This window comes from Ceratina calcarata, unplaced genomic scaffold, assembly GCF_001652005.2.
Source record: "Ceratina calcarata isolate Rehan_Ccalc_2016 unplaced genomic scaffold, ASM165200v1 scaffold25, whole genome shotgun sequence".
In the NCBI taxonomy this organism is placed as follows: Eukaryota; Metazoa; Arthropoda; class Insecta; order Hymenoptera; family Apidae; genus Ceratina; species Ceratina calcarata.
This window is the reverse complement of record NW_017147017.1, coordinates 577,366-590,404: the sequence shown is the minus strand read 5'-3', so window position 1 is coordinate 590,404 and position 13,039 is coordinate 577,366. Positions and strand designations below refer to the sequence as shown.

At 37.5% G+C, this 13,039-nt stretch overlaps 2 protein-coding genes across 3 annotated transcripts in view; one reads left to right on the top strand and one right to left on the bottom strand.

Annotated features, from left to right (window-relative positions):
• Window positions 1-10,469, bottom strand: part of LOC108623000 (uncharacterized) — a 41,306-nt gene extending 30,837 nt beyond the window's left edge. Inside the window, exon 1 of one of the 2 annotated variants that reach the window (XM_018021230.2) lies at window positions 10,048-10,469. The gene's annotated coding sequence lies outside the window, so the exon portion shown is untranslated. Of the gene's footprint in view, window positions 1-3,899; window positions 4,043-10,047 lie in introns of those variants that run through there. The other variant, XM_018021229.2, reaches the window with a different exon arrangement.
• A 1,783-nt stretch (window positions 10,470-12,252) lies between these two features.
• Window positions 12,253-13,039, top strand: part of Prx5 (Peroxiredoxin 5) — a 1,954-nt gene continuing 1,167 nt past the window's right edge. Inside the window, exons 1-4 of the mRNA XM_018021244.2 lie at window positions 12,253-12,343; window positions 12,427-12,554; window positions 12,717-12,851; window positions 12,906-13,037. Coding sequence (XP_017876733.1) covers window positions 12,453-12,554; window positions 12,717-12,851; window positions 12,906-13,037 — 369 coding nt within the window. The 5' untranslated portion in view covers window positions 12,253-12,343; window positions 12,427-12,452. The remainder of the gene's footprint in view (window positions 12,344-12,426; window positions 12,555-12,716; window positions 12,852-12,905; window positions 13,038-13,039) is intronic.

Genomic DNA, 13,039 nt, shown 5'->3' with positions numbered 1-13,039 from the left:
GTCAATACTTAATTGGATATTTCCTTCTATACTTTTTAGCACGTAGCTATTTATTATTAGCATTGTTCTTCCGACGTCCGATTTCTCTTTAATTATAGGAAATGCGTTTTTCTAAGGTACATAAACTTTTGGGATTGACTGCATAGCCAACACATCCTTAAATATAAAGATGATCGAGATAAAAATAAATTGCTGTCGGTCCGAAATGAACCATTGCACGTTGGGTTGTCGTCAACGGCAGACGTGACGCGTTCAAAATATTAATCTGCACTGGCACGCGTTGCTATGCGTTTTCAATAAAATTTTTGCTCCGTTCAGGGAACGGCACGGAGCAACGGATTACGGATTGGCAGAGCCGAATACGTAGTTACATTCTACGTCAGTGATCGGTAGTCGGCGAAGTTGGTGTTGTACCGGTTCAACATTAAAATATTCATTAGGCGTCACAGCCCCAATATATTTTCCGCATGATTCCACATGTCACTGATGCACGTGTTTGCTGTGTGAATAATACTCGTTAGTCGTACAACAGAATTATTATTTTCTACCATTTCTTAAATTTTGTATACGCGTCTGTAGTTTCGTTTATATTCGAAGACAACAAAATGTGTTTTATATAAGAGATATCATAGATAAATGTTAAACGATCGTTAACTGTGGATTTATTTTAACGTATAGACAGGATATGTTACGATTAAAGTTAATGACTCGTGTGATCTAGCGAGAGTTTCTTTTGTTCACAGGAAAGCCGCGATAGATTAGCGTGCGGAAAAACTATATTCATACTCATTTCACTAAATCGCCGTTAATCGCTTCTCCCGATCCCGTCCGACTCTTTTAATTAAACTGTTTCTCGTAAATTTAACGAAGGCGTCGAACATTCTTCGTTCGTTTTCACTCGCATAGTCCGTACAATTCACGAGGCTACTGCAACTTGTACCTCGCGCGTACGGAACTGTTATCTTCGTTATTTTACAAAATTTTAACCGAGCAATTATCGCATAGTTTCACGCCACTTGTAGAATTTGAAAAGCTTTTTAATTGCTTTGCACTAGCGATTGGCAAGGTTTATCTAACACGTGACTAAACACTGACGCTTGTACAGTTGCTAAAAAAACTTGTTAAACACGTCGGAAAAAAATGTATTCTACGGAGAAATAGTGGAAAAATAAAAATGAAACCGCGTGACAGAAAGTTGCGTTTCGTGCATAGCACGGTTGGTTAACGGTACGCACGTTTCACTACGCGTAATGCGCTACCTAGAATCTAGACTCCAGACCATATTGACAGTGTTCTAGCTATATTTGCATCCAATTCGGATTAATGTAACGACGACTGGATTTCATTTTATGCGGAACCGAATATACGTATTGAATAAAAATGTACAGAGCACCAAAAGCAAAGTACATATTGCAATAATTATTTTATAAAATCTGTATTTTTCATTTATAAAACTGATGGTATAAATACTTCACTTTACTCAAAGATTTGCAGCCTACTAATAAAACTGAAAGAAGCAATGGATTCGATACTTTCTGGAATTCGTTCAGGGGAAACGGCATAACTGTTGCATCTGTATCTCGTTATCAGTCTACCGTAACACGAGTTTACGAGCGTAGCTGCGTTTTTCGCGGTTTCCGTCGCGTTTCGTGAGGAGGTCTCGCGGCGTAACGGTTATCTCGTTGGAAACTCGTCGAACCACCGGAAGAATCGACACCGACCGGGGCATTTTTCTTTCCTCCTTCCGTGGAAGTATGCCACGGAAAAGCGCCACGGTTTTCACCTCCGCGAATTCCACTTCAATTCACTTGTCAGGGCCTTAGTATTCATTTTAATCATATAAAAAACTGTACTGACAATAGAGCTATTATCAATATCAACTATATAATCAATAATTGATCGGTAAAGCGACCTATCAAATTATCTACTGGCTATTAATTAATTGAATTTCTGTGGTCCCACAATTAAATTCATAAAAACATTGTATAAAAATTTTTTGTAATATCGTAACATAATACGAATGAAACTTTGAATCATTCTTCTTATGCTGAAATAATTACAATGCCGCGCCAATACTTTTTATAATACTTGTACAGGTGCATAAAAATTCTTCCATTAACTGCGCAGCGTAACGAATTATGCGACGATCTAACCGTTACAATTAGACGATCTATCATAGCGTTTAGGGCTCGTTATTAGCGAACGAACGCGTGTATCGTGAAATATATTTATAGGTGCAGGATATAACGGCACGTTACAACGTTCTCCGGATAAATAAAGTACGATGTAACAAACACGAATTACGAATTGGAAGACAGTTTAACTATATGACTATAGCGTGATATCTAAACCTGTCAACGATACTCGTTTGCGAAATGAAGCGTTCGATACGGGAAGAACAAGCACCTAACAAGTTATTAAGTATCATAAGTGAATATCAATACGTAGTACGTAGGTAAAGTAACAGATAGATGAAGCACACGAAGTTTCAATATCCACAATGTTGATGATAAAATATATGAAACAATAAATTGTTCTACTTTTACTTTTTCAGTTCTTGTTAACTGGAGTTGTTTTGAAAATAAAGAAGATACTAATAAAACTATTAGATTGGAACAAAATCTACGGTAACCCTCTTTAGGTTAATTGAAGACCCTAACGCGGATATTTCTCGTTCCCTGGGGACACATATCCGCATAACATCGTTAATCAAACGAGCTTCAACGCGCACAGCCACGATCTAATTTTTTCTACCTACACTTTCGACTCGTAAACGAACAAGCTTTTACCTTTTCTATTGCAGCTGTATTGCGACACGAAGCTGATCGAACTCCGTCTCCTTATTTCGTACACGTTAGAAAGTTTGGAAGAAGACTATTTATTTTATTAGAACTTATGCGAGAAACAAATAAACACCTCGCGCTGATCAATCGAACGATGTTCATGAAATTAGAGGAAGAGATAAGAAGAGGAAGCGTTTATCAAATAATGATATAGTTTTCATTTAGTAACGCAAATTCGAATTAGAAATCAAGATTACGGAATAGCTCAGTATTTTCGTAACGGGCGAAACTTTCGCGTTTAAACCTACGTAAACAGAATAACTAAATAAGAAATATCGTTTAAACTAATCCACTGAACACGTCGAACGTGGAACTTATGAACTCATCGTGAGGCAGACGAGTTGATGTGTATTCTGTTTAACAATAAGTATAATGACTTGATTCGAACATATTTACACGTGTACACCGGCAGTATCGGTACTGACGACTAAATTACAATTTTCCAGCAGAACTCAGTGGTACCAGAACGTCGTCACAACAAAGAGAAAACAATAAAGCGTTGAATCAGATTGTTATTAGTTGACCGTATCGGAAACAAGTTCTATTATTAATAGCAATTCGGTTAAAATCAAAGTCCACGATTAGAATGAACTTTGTCCCGATTTAAGACATTTAATTTCTACTATAATTGATCCCAATTCTATCAATTGATGTCGATTGTTTTTTCGAAAACACGACGATCAATTAGAAAACAATGTTTATACTGTAGCCATTTCTAATTTTAGGCTCAGCCAGAGTTATTATTAGAATCATAAAATCTGTATCTCGGATATTTTTTGTACGGATCAATAACTTTTAATTGCCGCTTAACTTGTCGTAATTTGCCTGTTCCGTTATCGCAGCACCGATTGCTCGTTATCTCTGAAAGCGTTGAATTTTCTATCACGATTTCACTTTCTCTGTTAACTGGACTGCACATTTTTTTTGCAAAACGAAACATTGCAGTACGACGTCTTACGATCATAAGTTAAACATAAGAAAGGTGTTTGATATTCAAGTGAAACATGAAAATTGAACGAAACCCATATTATTGCTAATTGTCAAAGAGTCTCGTACCTGGTGCGTGGGCAGGAATGGTAACAAGCGCAGCTCCGTCAATCACCAATTGGTGATGACACATCCACTTTGGGAGCGAGTACGCGAGAAACTGAGCGAACGTAACACGCACGACGGTCGTACAAGAACTGAGCGGGTCGCGCCGGTCGTCGGGACGTAAGCGTTGAGAGCACAGACGGCGCCTAACTACTCTGCGACGCGATTGGTCGACGCCCGACCACCTTGCTCTTGTGTGTAGCGTACACCTGGCTAAATTGCGCGATCTTTCCTTCGTGTGGGTATCCGCGGCCAGACACAATAGAGGCGGAACTGGAACCGAGACCGTATCTTCTCTCTTTTTCCTATTTTCGCGGCGCATGAATGAGATCCGACCGAAGTAAATGATACAAGCTGAAGCTGAAGTCTCCAGCCGAGTTTTCTAAACCCTTCTAGCCTTATCAATACATGTTTGTCTTTACCTGTCAGTAAATTGTATTAATATACGAAATATGAAACAGTATAGGTGAATACATTATGTATTATTTAATTCTAATTGCCTCTCACGAAAGTACCTAATCTGCATCATTGATTGATTTGATTTCAATATAAATAGGGAAGTGAGGATCGGATTGAATGACTAATTGTAAGTAATAGTCACGTGTTTCAGCAGAGATCACGATCGGTGTATGTATGCAAATTGAGAAATTCCCCGAAAGAAAGCCTGTTACATCACACTTCTGAGTTTTGTACGTCGACATAAAAAAATAACAACTTTCGCCGTCCGTCATTCGTAATTTGGTGAAAGCGTCGCGGCATTTCTTCCATCCGAGATCGACTCCGTTTATTAAACGTGACTCATTTAATTAATTGTAATAATAATCAGTCGGCATTTGGTTGCGCAATAAAAGTTTTGGCAGTCCTGGTTCGGAGCCATCAACCTTTCCACGTCTGTTCGATTACGGCAAATGCGATTGTCACTAATGCTTATCGCGTTCCGCCTGCACGCTCGATAATACACGTATTATTGCAAAACCATGAAATCGCGGAACGAACGACCTGCGTGCAGAATATCACGCGAGGACACGCTGCACTGCGTTGCGCGTAGAAACGATAACGACACGCGGCTGAATTTCTAAGTAGAAACAAATTAACTCATTTCACTCATTCGTAAAATACGAACGCTCGAGAGAAACAATTTCCTGTAATGTCTATTTTGATTAGGAATCTGACACTCATACGTCTAACATAGTAGAGTTTGTAATCAATTATACGAACTTGCAGTTATTAACAGTTACAAGAAGCACGAAGTAGATAATAAATGAACTAAGCAATAATTCAAATCAACGAACGATTTCATATTACATGAAAGTTATAAAATATAATGAAACGAATGATACGAGAAAAAAGGCGAAGCTGCAACGTGCCAAGAGGATCACGTTGGATTTTATTTAAGTTATTAATCAGGATTAATTTCCGCAGGAATGGCAAGGTTAATCGAACTCTGTTTACGAATATAGAGACTGATATTAAATATACAGCGTAATTACACTTGTTTTTTCCGATCAACTGGATTGTGTGTGTATGTCTGGTTAACCAGCTGTTTGCAATCTATGTCTTGCGTACTGCGCTCGTGTATTTTCACTGCACATACGTATGTGTCTGACTGTGATAGTATAACAAAACATGTATACCATCTTGATCTCATAATTCTCTACTTGCGAATACATTTCATTGAAAATAACCAATTTACTATCCCTTGATCTTAGCCCTTATTATATTGAAAAAATCATTGAGAAGATTCCCATAAATGGAGTTAGTCTTTTCATATTTCCTCCGAAATAAGGTGATAATTGCTTTTTCAGGAATGTTATCTAGATATATTGTGCACAACAGATTGGACGATACTAAACTAGCAGATACTCAGATAGCAGGTGATACGAAAACGACAGCTTGCAATTATTAGCTCGGTTGTTTAAAGATGATTAGGTGGATCTTGTATATCGTCAAACATTTAGTCACATCTGATGACGAGAATCTTTTGTTCTCTTAGAAACTTGTGCAACCGTTAGGATTCTCGTCTTACTTCCAAGAATCCTTCCGTGTAGCGTTATTTTTAATAATGCGACATACACTGCGAGTTTCCATACAGATTAAAACGCTTGTAATGTTAATTCAGGAAATGCAATATACAATTTCTCCATAAATACACAAATGCGCAGTCTATACTTTAAAAAACGCAAATCATTAAATGTAATTAAGTAATTCTCACGTCACAAATATTTGCTAAATCCGATGATAAAATTAATCTTCCATTTGTTACATTCTTAGCTACTTTCACTGTACAGATGTTACTCAAGCGGAAATTCCATGATAGTCGTTTATCATTATCCAGTTTGTAAATCTCTCAGAATCTCTATATCTTAACCTGGTATGTTGATCTTTCAATAATTTAATGTGTCTGTTAACTGATGTGAATATGATTCAATTTCATTCGAATAAAAGTCGGCCAAACTTTGATCAATAAAGAAATCTTGGTATTTTTACTTCACGATCCTTGACCATTGAGGGTAGGTGCTTGTGATTGGGAGTCACCACCCCTTTCTTTCAATAATTTAATGTATGTGAATGGCAAAAATCTATAAGGTTGGATAGGTGTACTATCTGTTCTATTCCGCATTAGTGACAACACGATTAAGTGTATAATCAATTAAATGTCTACGTATAAGTTCAATTTATTATCCTTGTATTTAAAGGCTATAATTGAAATATTACAATATGACTTCATACGTTTGTTTCCTGTCTTTTGACCATAAAGAGAGGTATAAAATTCTAGAATGAAAGGTGAGGACGGACAGCGAAGAGAAATTGTCAGACTAACCTCCCGTAATCGAGTTGACCCCTGTTAGACGATTAGCCAAATTGGAAGGTCTCGCGGATGACTCTGAATCATGACTTAGCCTTGAGCCGGAGGCATTCCACCATTATAAAATATTGTATACTATTGTGTACTAGAAGTTCGCGGATTAAAGCAGAATGAGATTTATGAAAGTTCACGCGAATACGAATGAGAAAAGAGACCAGCAGGTTTTAACGAGCCCCGACCTACTCCATGCGTGCCCATCCTGAGAGGCGTGGTACTCGCATCGTGTCAAGGTAACAACGTCTTCGTGACTCTCGGTAATTTCAAATAGAATTTTTAGATAAACGCTTCGTAGGAATACAAGCCTGATGGAGAAGCTATCATGATGAACAATATAAACGGTTCTTATCCTGCCATTTCAATTTATTGCCGGATCGAGAATAATTCGCGAGCAATGGTTTAATGTCGTTTACAATTGTATCCTAAGTTTAGAATACGCAGATGAAGCGTGACGTCCTCTAACTCATTGCATACGAACGGAGCATTAATCCAAGCTGAACGACAAGGACTCAATCTTATTGAATTCAAATTCTAAAAGCGATTCTGAAGCTATCAATTATCATAGTTATTTGTATCTTAAAGTACAGTTTGTGCAACTCTCATTCTCAGAAGAACAGATTAATTGGATGAAGCACTCCTTAATTTAATTGACGATGAACTGCACGAACCTGGAATCTACGTTTCGGCTCATTTAACTGAGATGCTGATCTAATAGGACAAAGCGGAATCAAACGTTTACGTATGAGCTCTAGCGACAATTTACGAGATCCGAGTAAATACGGTGGATTATAAACAATCGTCGACTATAATAGATTAACGCGAAATGCACAGCGAATAACTCTATCTGATAATAATCTAATTTAAATGACTACGCTCAACTTTAGTCAATTTTAAAGAAGTAGTATTTTCGAGTTCTATTTTACAAACAATAGTAGACGTCCCTGGTTTCTATCCGTCCATTTATCATCCATGAATTGTCCGTCTCCGATGACAGATTGCAATGTCACGTAAAGCAGGAAACGTATCTTATGTCCTTAGTTTCAATTCGTTTCTCAACGTTCAACGTACACCGCATAGATATTAGGCGAGATTAACCATGTGACGATCGTTCGTGTCCCTCGAAGGTAACATGTTTCACGAGAAACGTAAGTTTATAAATAGTATGAAAGTTTACTGAACGCGACAACGAAAGCATGTGAACTTGTGGTTTAGAAAAACTTCTTGTACGATGTAGAGTAAATCTCTCGTAACCATGTATTCCGAGATTTCTCTCGAATTGCGTAACTTACAAGCAGAGAAGTCCCAAGAATACCAAATTGGATGAAATAATTTCCACTCGTCAAGTCTGGAAGTTCGACTCTATTTGAAATTTTATAGTCCAGTATTGGCGATTAACAAACGATCCACGAGCTCGCCATTGGTATGATTTAATGGTGGGCATTTTAATTACGGATGTGTACAAATTGCCGGATGCATTATGTAAATGTAAACTGTTGTCTCCACGATTCTACTTTTTTCTTTTTTTCGAAAAATAAACAGTCGAGAAGTCGAATACATCTGGGACTGTATCTTATGATAACCCATTGTGTTTGCACAACCTTCAATTTTTATTGTACAGAGTACAAACGAGGACTAATAAGAAATCCGCGAAATTTATTGTTTAAATATTTACGAGTCGGAGTAACTGGAAAATAATTCATCTTGTTGAATCAATTATATTGCCCATGATTTATCCAAGCGAAATGCGAGCCGTATTGTTTGCCCGTAGCGTAACGCAAATAAAATTTCATAAATCGTATGCGTCAGCGTAAAACAACCTACACAAAATAGAACAAAGAATATGTACGTGCAAACGAAATTCTCGTATCGAGCTACTATTGTTTTATAAAACGTAGAAACATATAATATGTAAAGTAAAAGATATGAACGACTAACTCGGTTAAATTCCCAGTTAAACAAAATGTACACATACCTACGCAAGAGGAGAGTAAACATACGATGCAATCCACGTGTGAAAAGCGGACAGTGTAAATCACATTCAAACGACTTCATTCTTTCAATATTTATAGATACACAATTCTTTCATGTGAATGGAAAACCGGTTAAATGCAATCAACACCGGTACATTCAAGATGTGCGCGGTATGCGTGCAGGAAACAAAATTTTTGCATTCTAGAAGCATTTAGTGTAATTAAGATTTCATGTAGTACCCGCCTATGTATTTGCACAGCAACCATTATTAAGGAGCATTGTGTCAAATCGTTACAATTACTACATGGCATATTAATAACAATCATATCGACGAGATTGGCAGTAATATTTTTCATTTCGAAGAAACTCGGGTGAAAGTAGTGCAACGGAGTGAAAGTCAAATCTTTCACATCGACCGTTTGGCAGCTACACGAAGATGATTATAGGCAACAGAAGTTTAATTAAGCTCTAAAAGAGCTGCTTCTGAAGAGCCCGAGATATTCTCGATGGCTGTTTAGAAAATTGTTTGCATCCCTGTGATTTGCCGTGATTTACACTTTTTGCGTGTAGAGATCACTCTTAAAGAAGCGGTTTACGACGTATTTGAACGTTAACGCGTTAGAGATTGCTCTGTACATTGACCGTGAGAACTGGAAAACCGAATCAGATGTTACGTAATTAAGATCACATTTGCAATAATCATTTCTTAGTCAAATATTAAACTAGAAATAAGTATAGCTTTGGTAATATGTGTACATATCATTGTACCTGTTGCATAGGCTTCTGATTTACCATGTACACGTAATGTCTATGTATAGATGTATTTGTTTTTCATAATGAACATGAAGCTGTAAGTACTCCGACTCGGTTTCAGACACCGAAAAATCTATTTGTTGAAACTTCGATATAATTAAGATCTAGCTGCTGCTCGTTTTTGTAAAAAAAAAATGAAAGCGGGCGCAGTAAACTCGAGGTAGTAAGAGCAAAGCAAGGGACAGTAGTCGCGGGCTAAGCAAAGGCACATACCTGAACGAGTCGGTTCGCGTCGCTGCGATCGCGATTGTCGGGCCCCACGGCTATGTTGGGGCCCCGCATTCCACCTGTCAGAAGGTGGGTCCGCTCTCTCACGGACCGTAAACGAAGGAAAGAAGTGACTAACCAACCGAATCCCCGTTCGAAAATGTTCGCTTTTCCAACTGTTTCACGACCGACCTCGGAAACTGGCCGCTTTCAATATGGCTGTATTGGGCCCCATTACGCTATACCTGTTGTACATACCTGTCTAATGTCCATTTTCCAGTAATGACTCGCACCGCATTCCTAGGTTGTCCAGTTGAAACTTCCAGCCAGACATCCGTTCGAAATATTTATTCATCAATGATGATCGTCGAAAGGTTTCCACGTTTCCTCGACGGAAGTGTTCGCCAGGTACCAGGATTCTGGTACCTGTATACTTGAAAGCACGCGTGGGTATACTGTAAATGGTCCCCCACTGGAGCTATCGGAGAAAAATCGACAGAGTTTCGAATTTTCTTAACACTGTACACGTTATTAACGATGTACTGATACAATGCACGATTACTTTTTAACGTTTTAACGAACGATTTTACGAAACAAATATTTCGGACGCGAATTGTCGCCCGAGCAACGTTCCGCACAACATAACTGGACACCGGTAGGTAGGGGAACTGATCCGACGGAACACGGAACGAGCGCAGAATCGAGCATAAAAGGAGTGAGAAAGGACGTAGAAGGGACGAGAGAGAGGTAAAAATCAACAGGAGAAGGGAGACACTATCCTGGTCCTGGTGAACAGGGATCGTATTAATTTATCCCGCACGGCTCGCTCCCCTCTTTTTCGCCCATATTTGATCCCCACTACTATTCTCCTCATGCGCTTTCGCTGACCATGCCTAGCATATCCCCATCAAGTACCAGTCCCCACCATGGTCGCGTCGTCCCCACTTTCCGGTCGAGGGACAAATTATACGATCCCTGCTGGTGAAGGAGGATGGAGTCGGTGTCAGTGCCGGTAAGTAGGCGTTGAGATTCAACACTGTTCCATGTCTACGTGCTCTCCTGAATGCACGTAATTGAAATATATATGTACTTCTTCTCTTTTTGCACATTTGAAATCTGTAACAAGTAAACGTTTTAGAAAACCGTAGACTAAGAAGTCTACTAGTAGACTAAATAAGAGCGGCTCTTCTAAATTCTCGATACAAGAGACTTGCTGTTTATGTATGGAAAAGAAATGATAAGTTTAAATAGAAAAATACGGTTCGCGTGATCGTATGCATTCATGGAATGAGAAATATTCCAACTTCAACCGTCACCACTGAGTACACCGCAAAATTACATAATAATTCCTTTTACGATTGAGGCCAATCGGATTGCGTAAAGGATTCTCTGCATTTATTACGGTTTAACTGCCCTTAAGTGCACAACTTATCCAGATTTAAAAAAATACAACTGGGGATTTAAGAATATAGGGATGCAAAGTAGATAAAAATCTATTTCTTTTGCACGTATTGATATGAAGCAGAGATCGATTTTTTAAATATCAATTATTCGCGCTATATATTGTATGTGTGAAGAATAAAGTCGTTTCTTCTTGTGATCGATCATATACAGAATAAAGATTATCTTACAAAAATACAGTGTCATAAAAAATTAGTCAAAATCTGTAAAAAATTCAAAATATAGTAAACAAACTTATAACTTAAGTTGGTCATTGTCATTCATTGGAATCCAGGTAACTTCTTGGTTTAAAGGTTGAAAGCGAAAAAATCTTGAAGTGAACCATTCTTATAGTGATTTCTCAATTATAACTTTAGGTAGGTAAATTATAATTTCTCAATTATAACGTAAGATTAAGTAGCTTCACCTTTAGGTAGGTTTGGGTAAGACTCAAATTTTTTGATACATGGAGTTTGTTCTCGTCTCACTTTGCACTATTATCGAGAATGAAGCGAATTGTAGTTCCTCTTCTTTCCACGGAATCAAGGATGGTAGCACCTACTGGACGCGAAATTCAATTCTCTCCTCGATACTGCTGCGAATAACTCGGTTTCTGTATCTAAGACAACGATTCGGATGAAATTTTAGATGCATATTCAAAGATCTGTGCAAATTCCTTTCAAGTTTCATTAAGATATTTGAATCGACATACCGGGAGCAAATTGATTTCAATGAAATTTCACAAAACCGTTGTTGGAAATTTAAAAAAATGTTTGTTTTTTGCAACAAACAGAAAATTGATTTTCTTAGATCAATTCAGTGAACGAATAAGTCTATCGATTTGAGTGAAAAGCTATAAAGCAGTATGTTAATACATATAAGTTAAACAGTAATGCAAAATATTATAAATGAATAACTTTATACCTATACATACGTATGTAATATTTATATGTCAATTATTAATACTTTTGATATGATACTACATTATTAATACTTTTGATCAATGTGTACTACGTAGATGAAATCAGCGTAGAGAGTACAAAAAAAGTACTTATATTTATGTAATAAATTGGAGATGTTGTGCAACGGCATTCATCCGGCTGCATCCGGCTGTGTAAGGAACAGTGTTCCGATCAGAATAAACTTTTCCACAATTTAGTTCCATGAGAAATATTTAGTTACTTATTTGGTTTACAGTCTTCACAGTTGGACATAAGACATAAATGAATCAAGTAATCAATCGCGCAATTTCTGTCGACGCACGATCGTCCCTCAGTTGTCTTGTGAGAGGATTTCGTGTATCATCACAAAACATGGTTATCAGCGTAAGTTTTTACATTTCTTTCATCCCCCAAAATAATCAAATAGAGCAAGAATAATCTAATCGCTGCAATTATTTTTAGTATTTTCCCTCATATTAAATTCAATTCGCAATTATTTTGAATGGTATCAGATTCAATTTGCACTTTATTTACATTTTGCTTTAGGTAGGTGATAAGTTGCCCACGGTTGATCTTTTCGAAGATTCACCTGCAAATAAGGTGAATCTGGGAAAAATTGCTGCTGGCAAGAAAATTATAGTATTTGCAGTGCCAGGAGCTTTTACACCAGGTTGCTCAAAGGTAAACATTCATTTTAATTAAATAGTACACATGCTAAGAGGTTCAATATTGCAGACTCATCTACCTGGTTTTATACAAAAAGCAGGAGAATTGAAGTCTAAAGGAATATCAGAAATATTTTGTGTTGCTATAAATGATCCATTTGTAATGGCAGCTTGGGGTAAAGAGCATGGTGCAGAGGGCAAGGT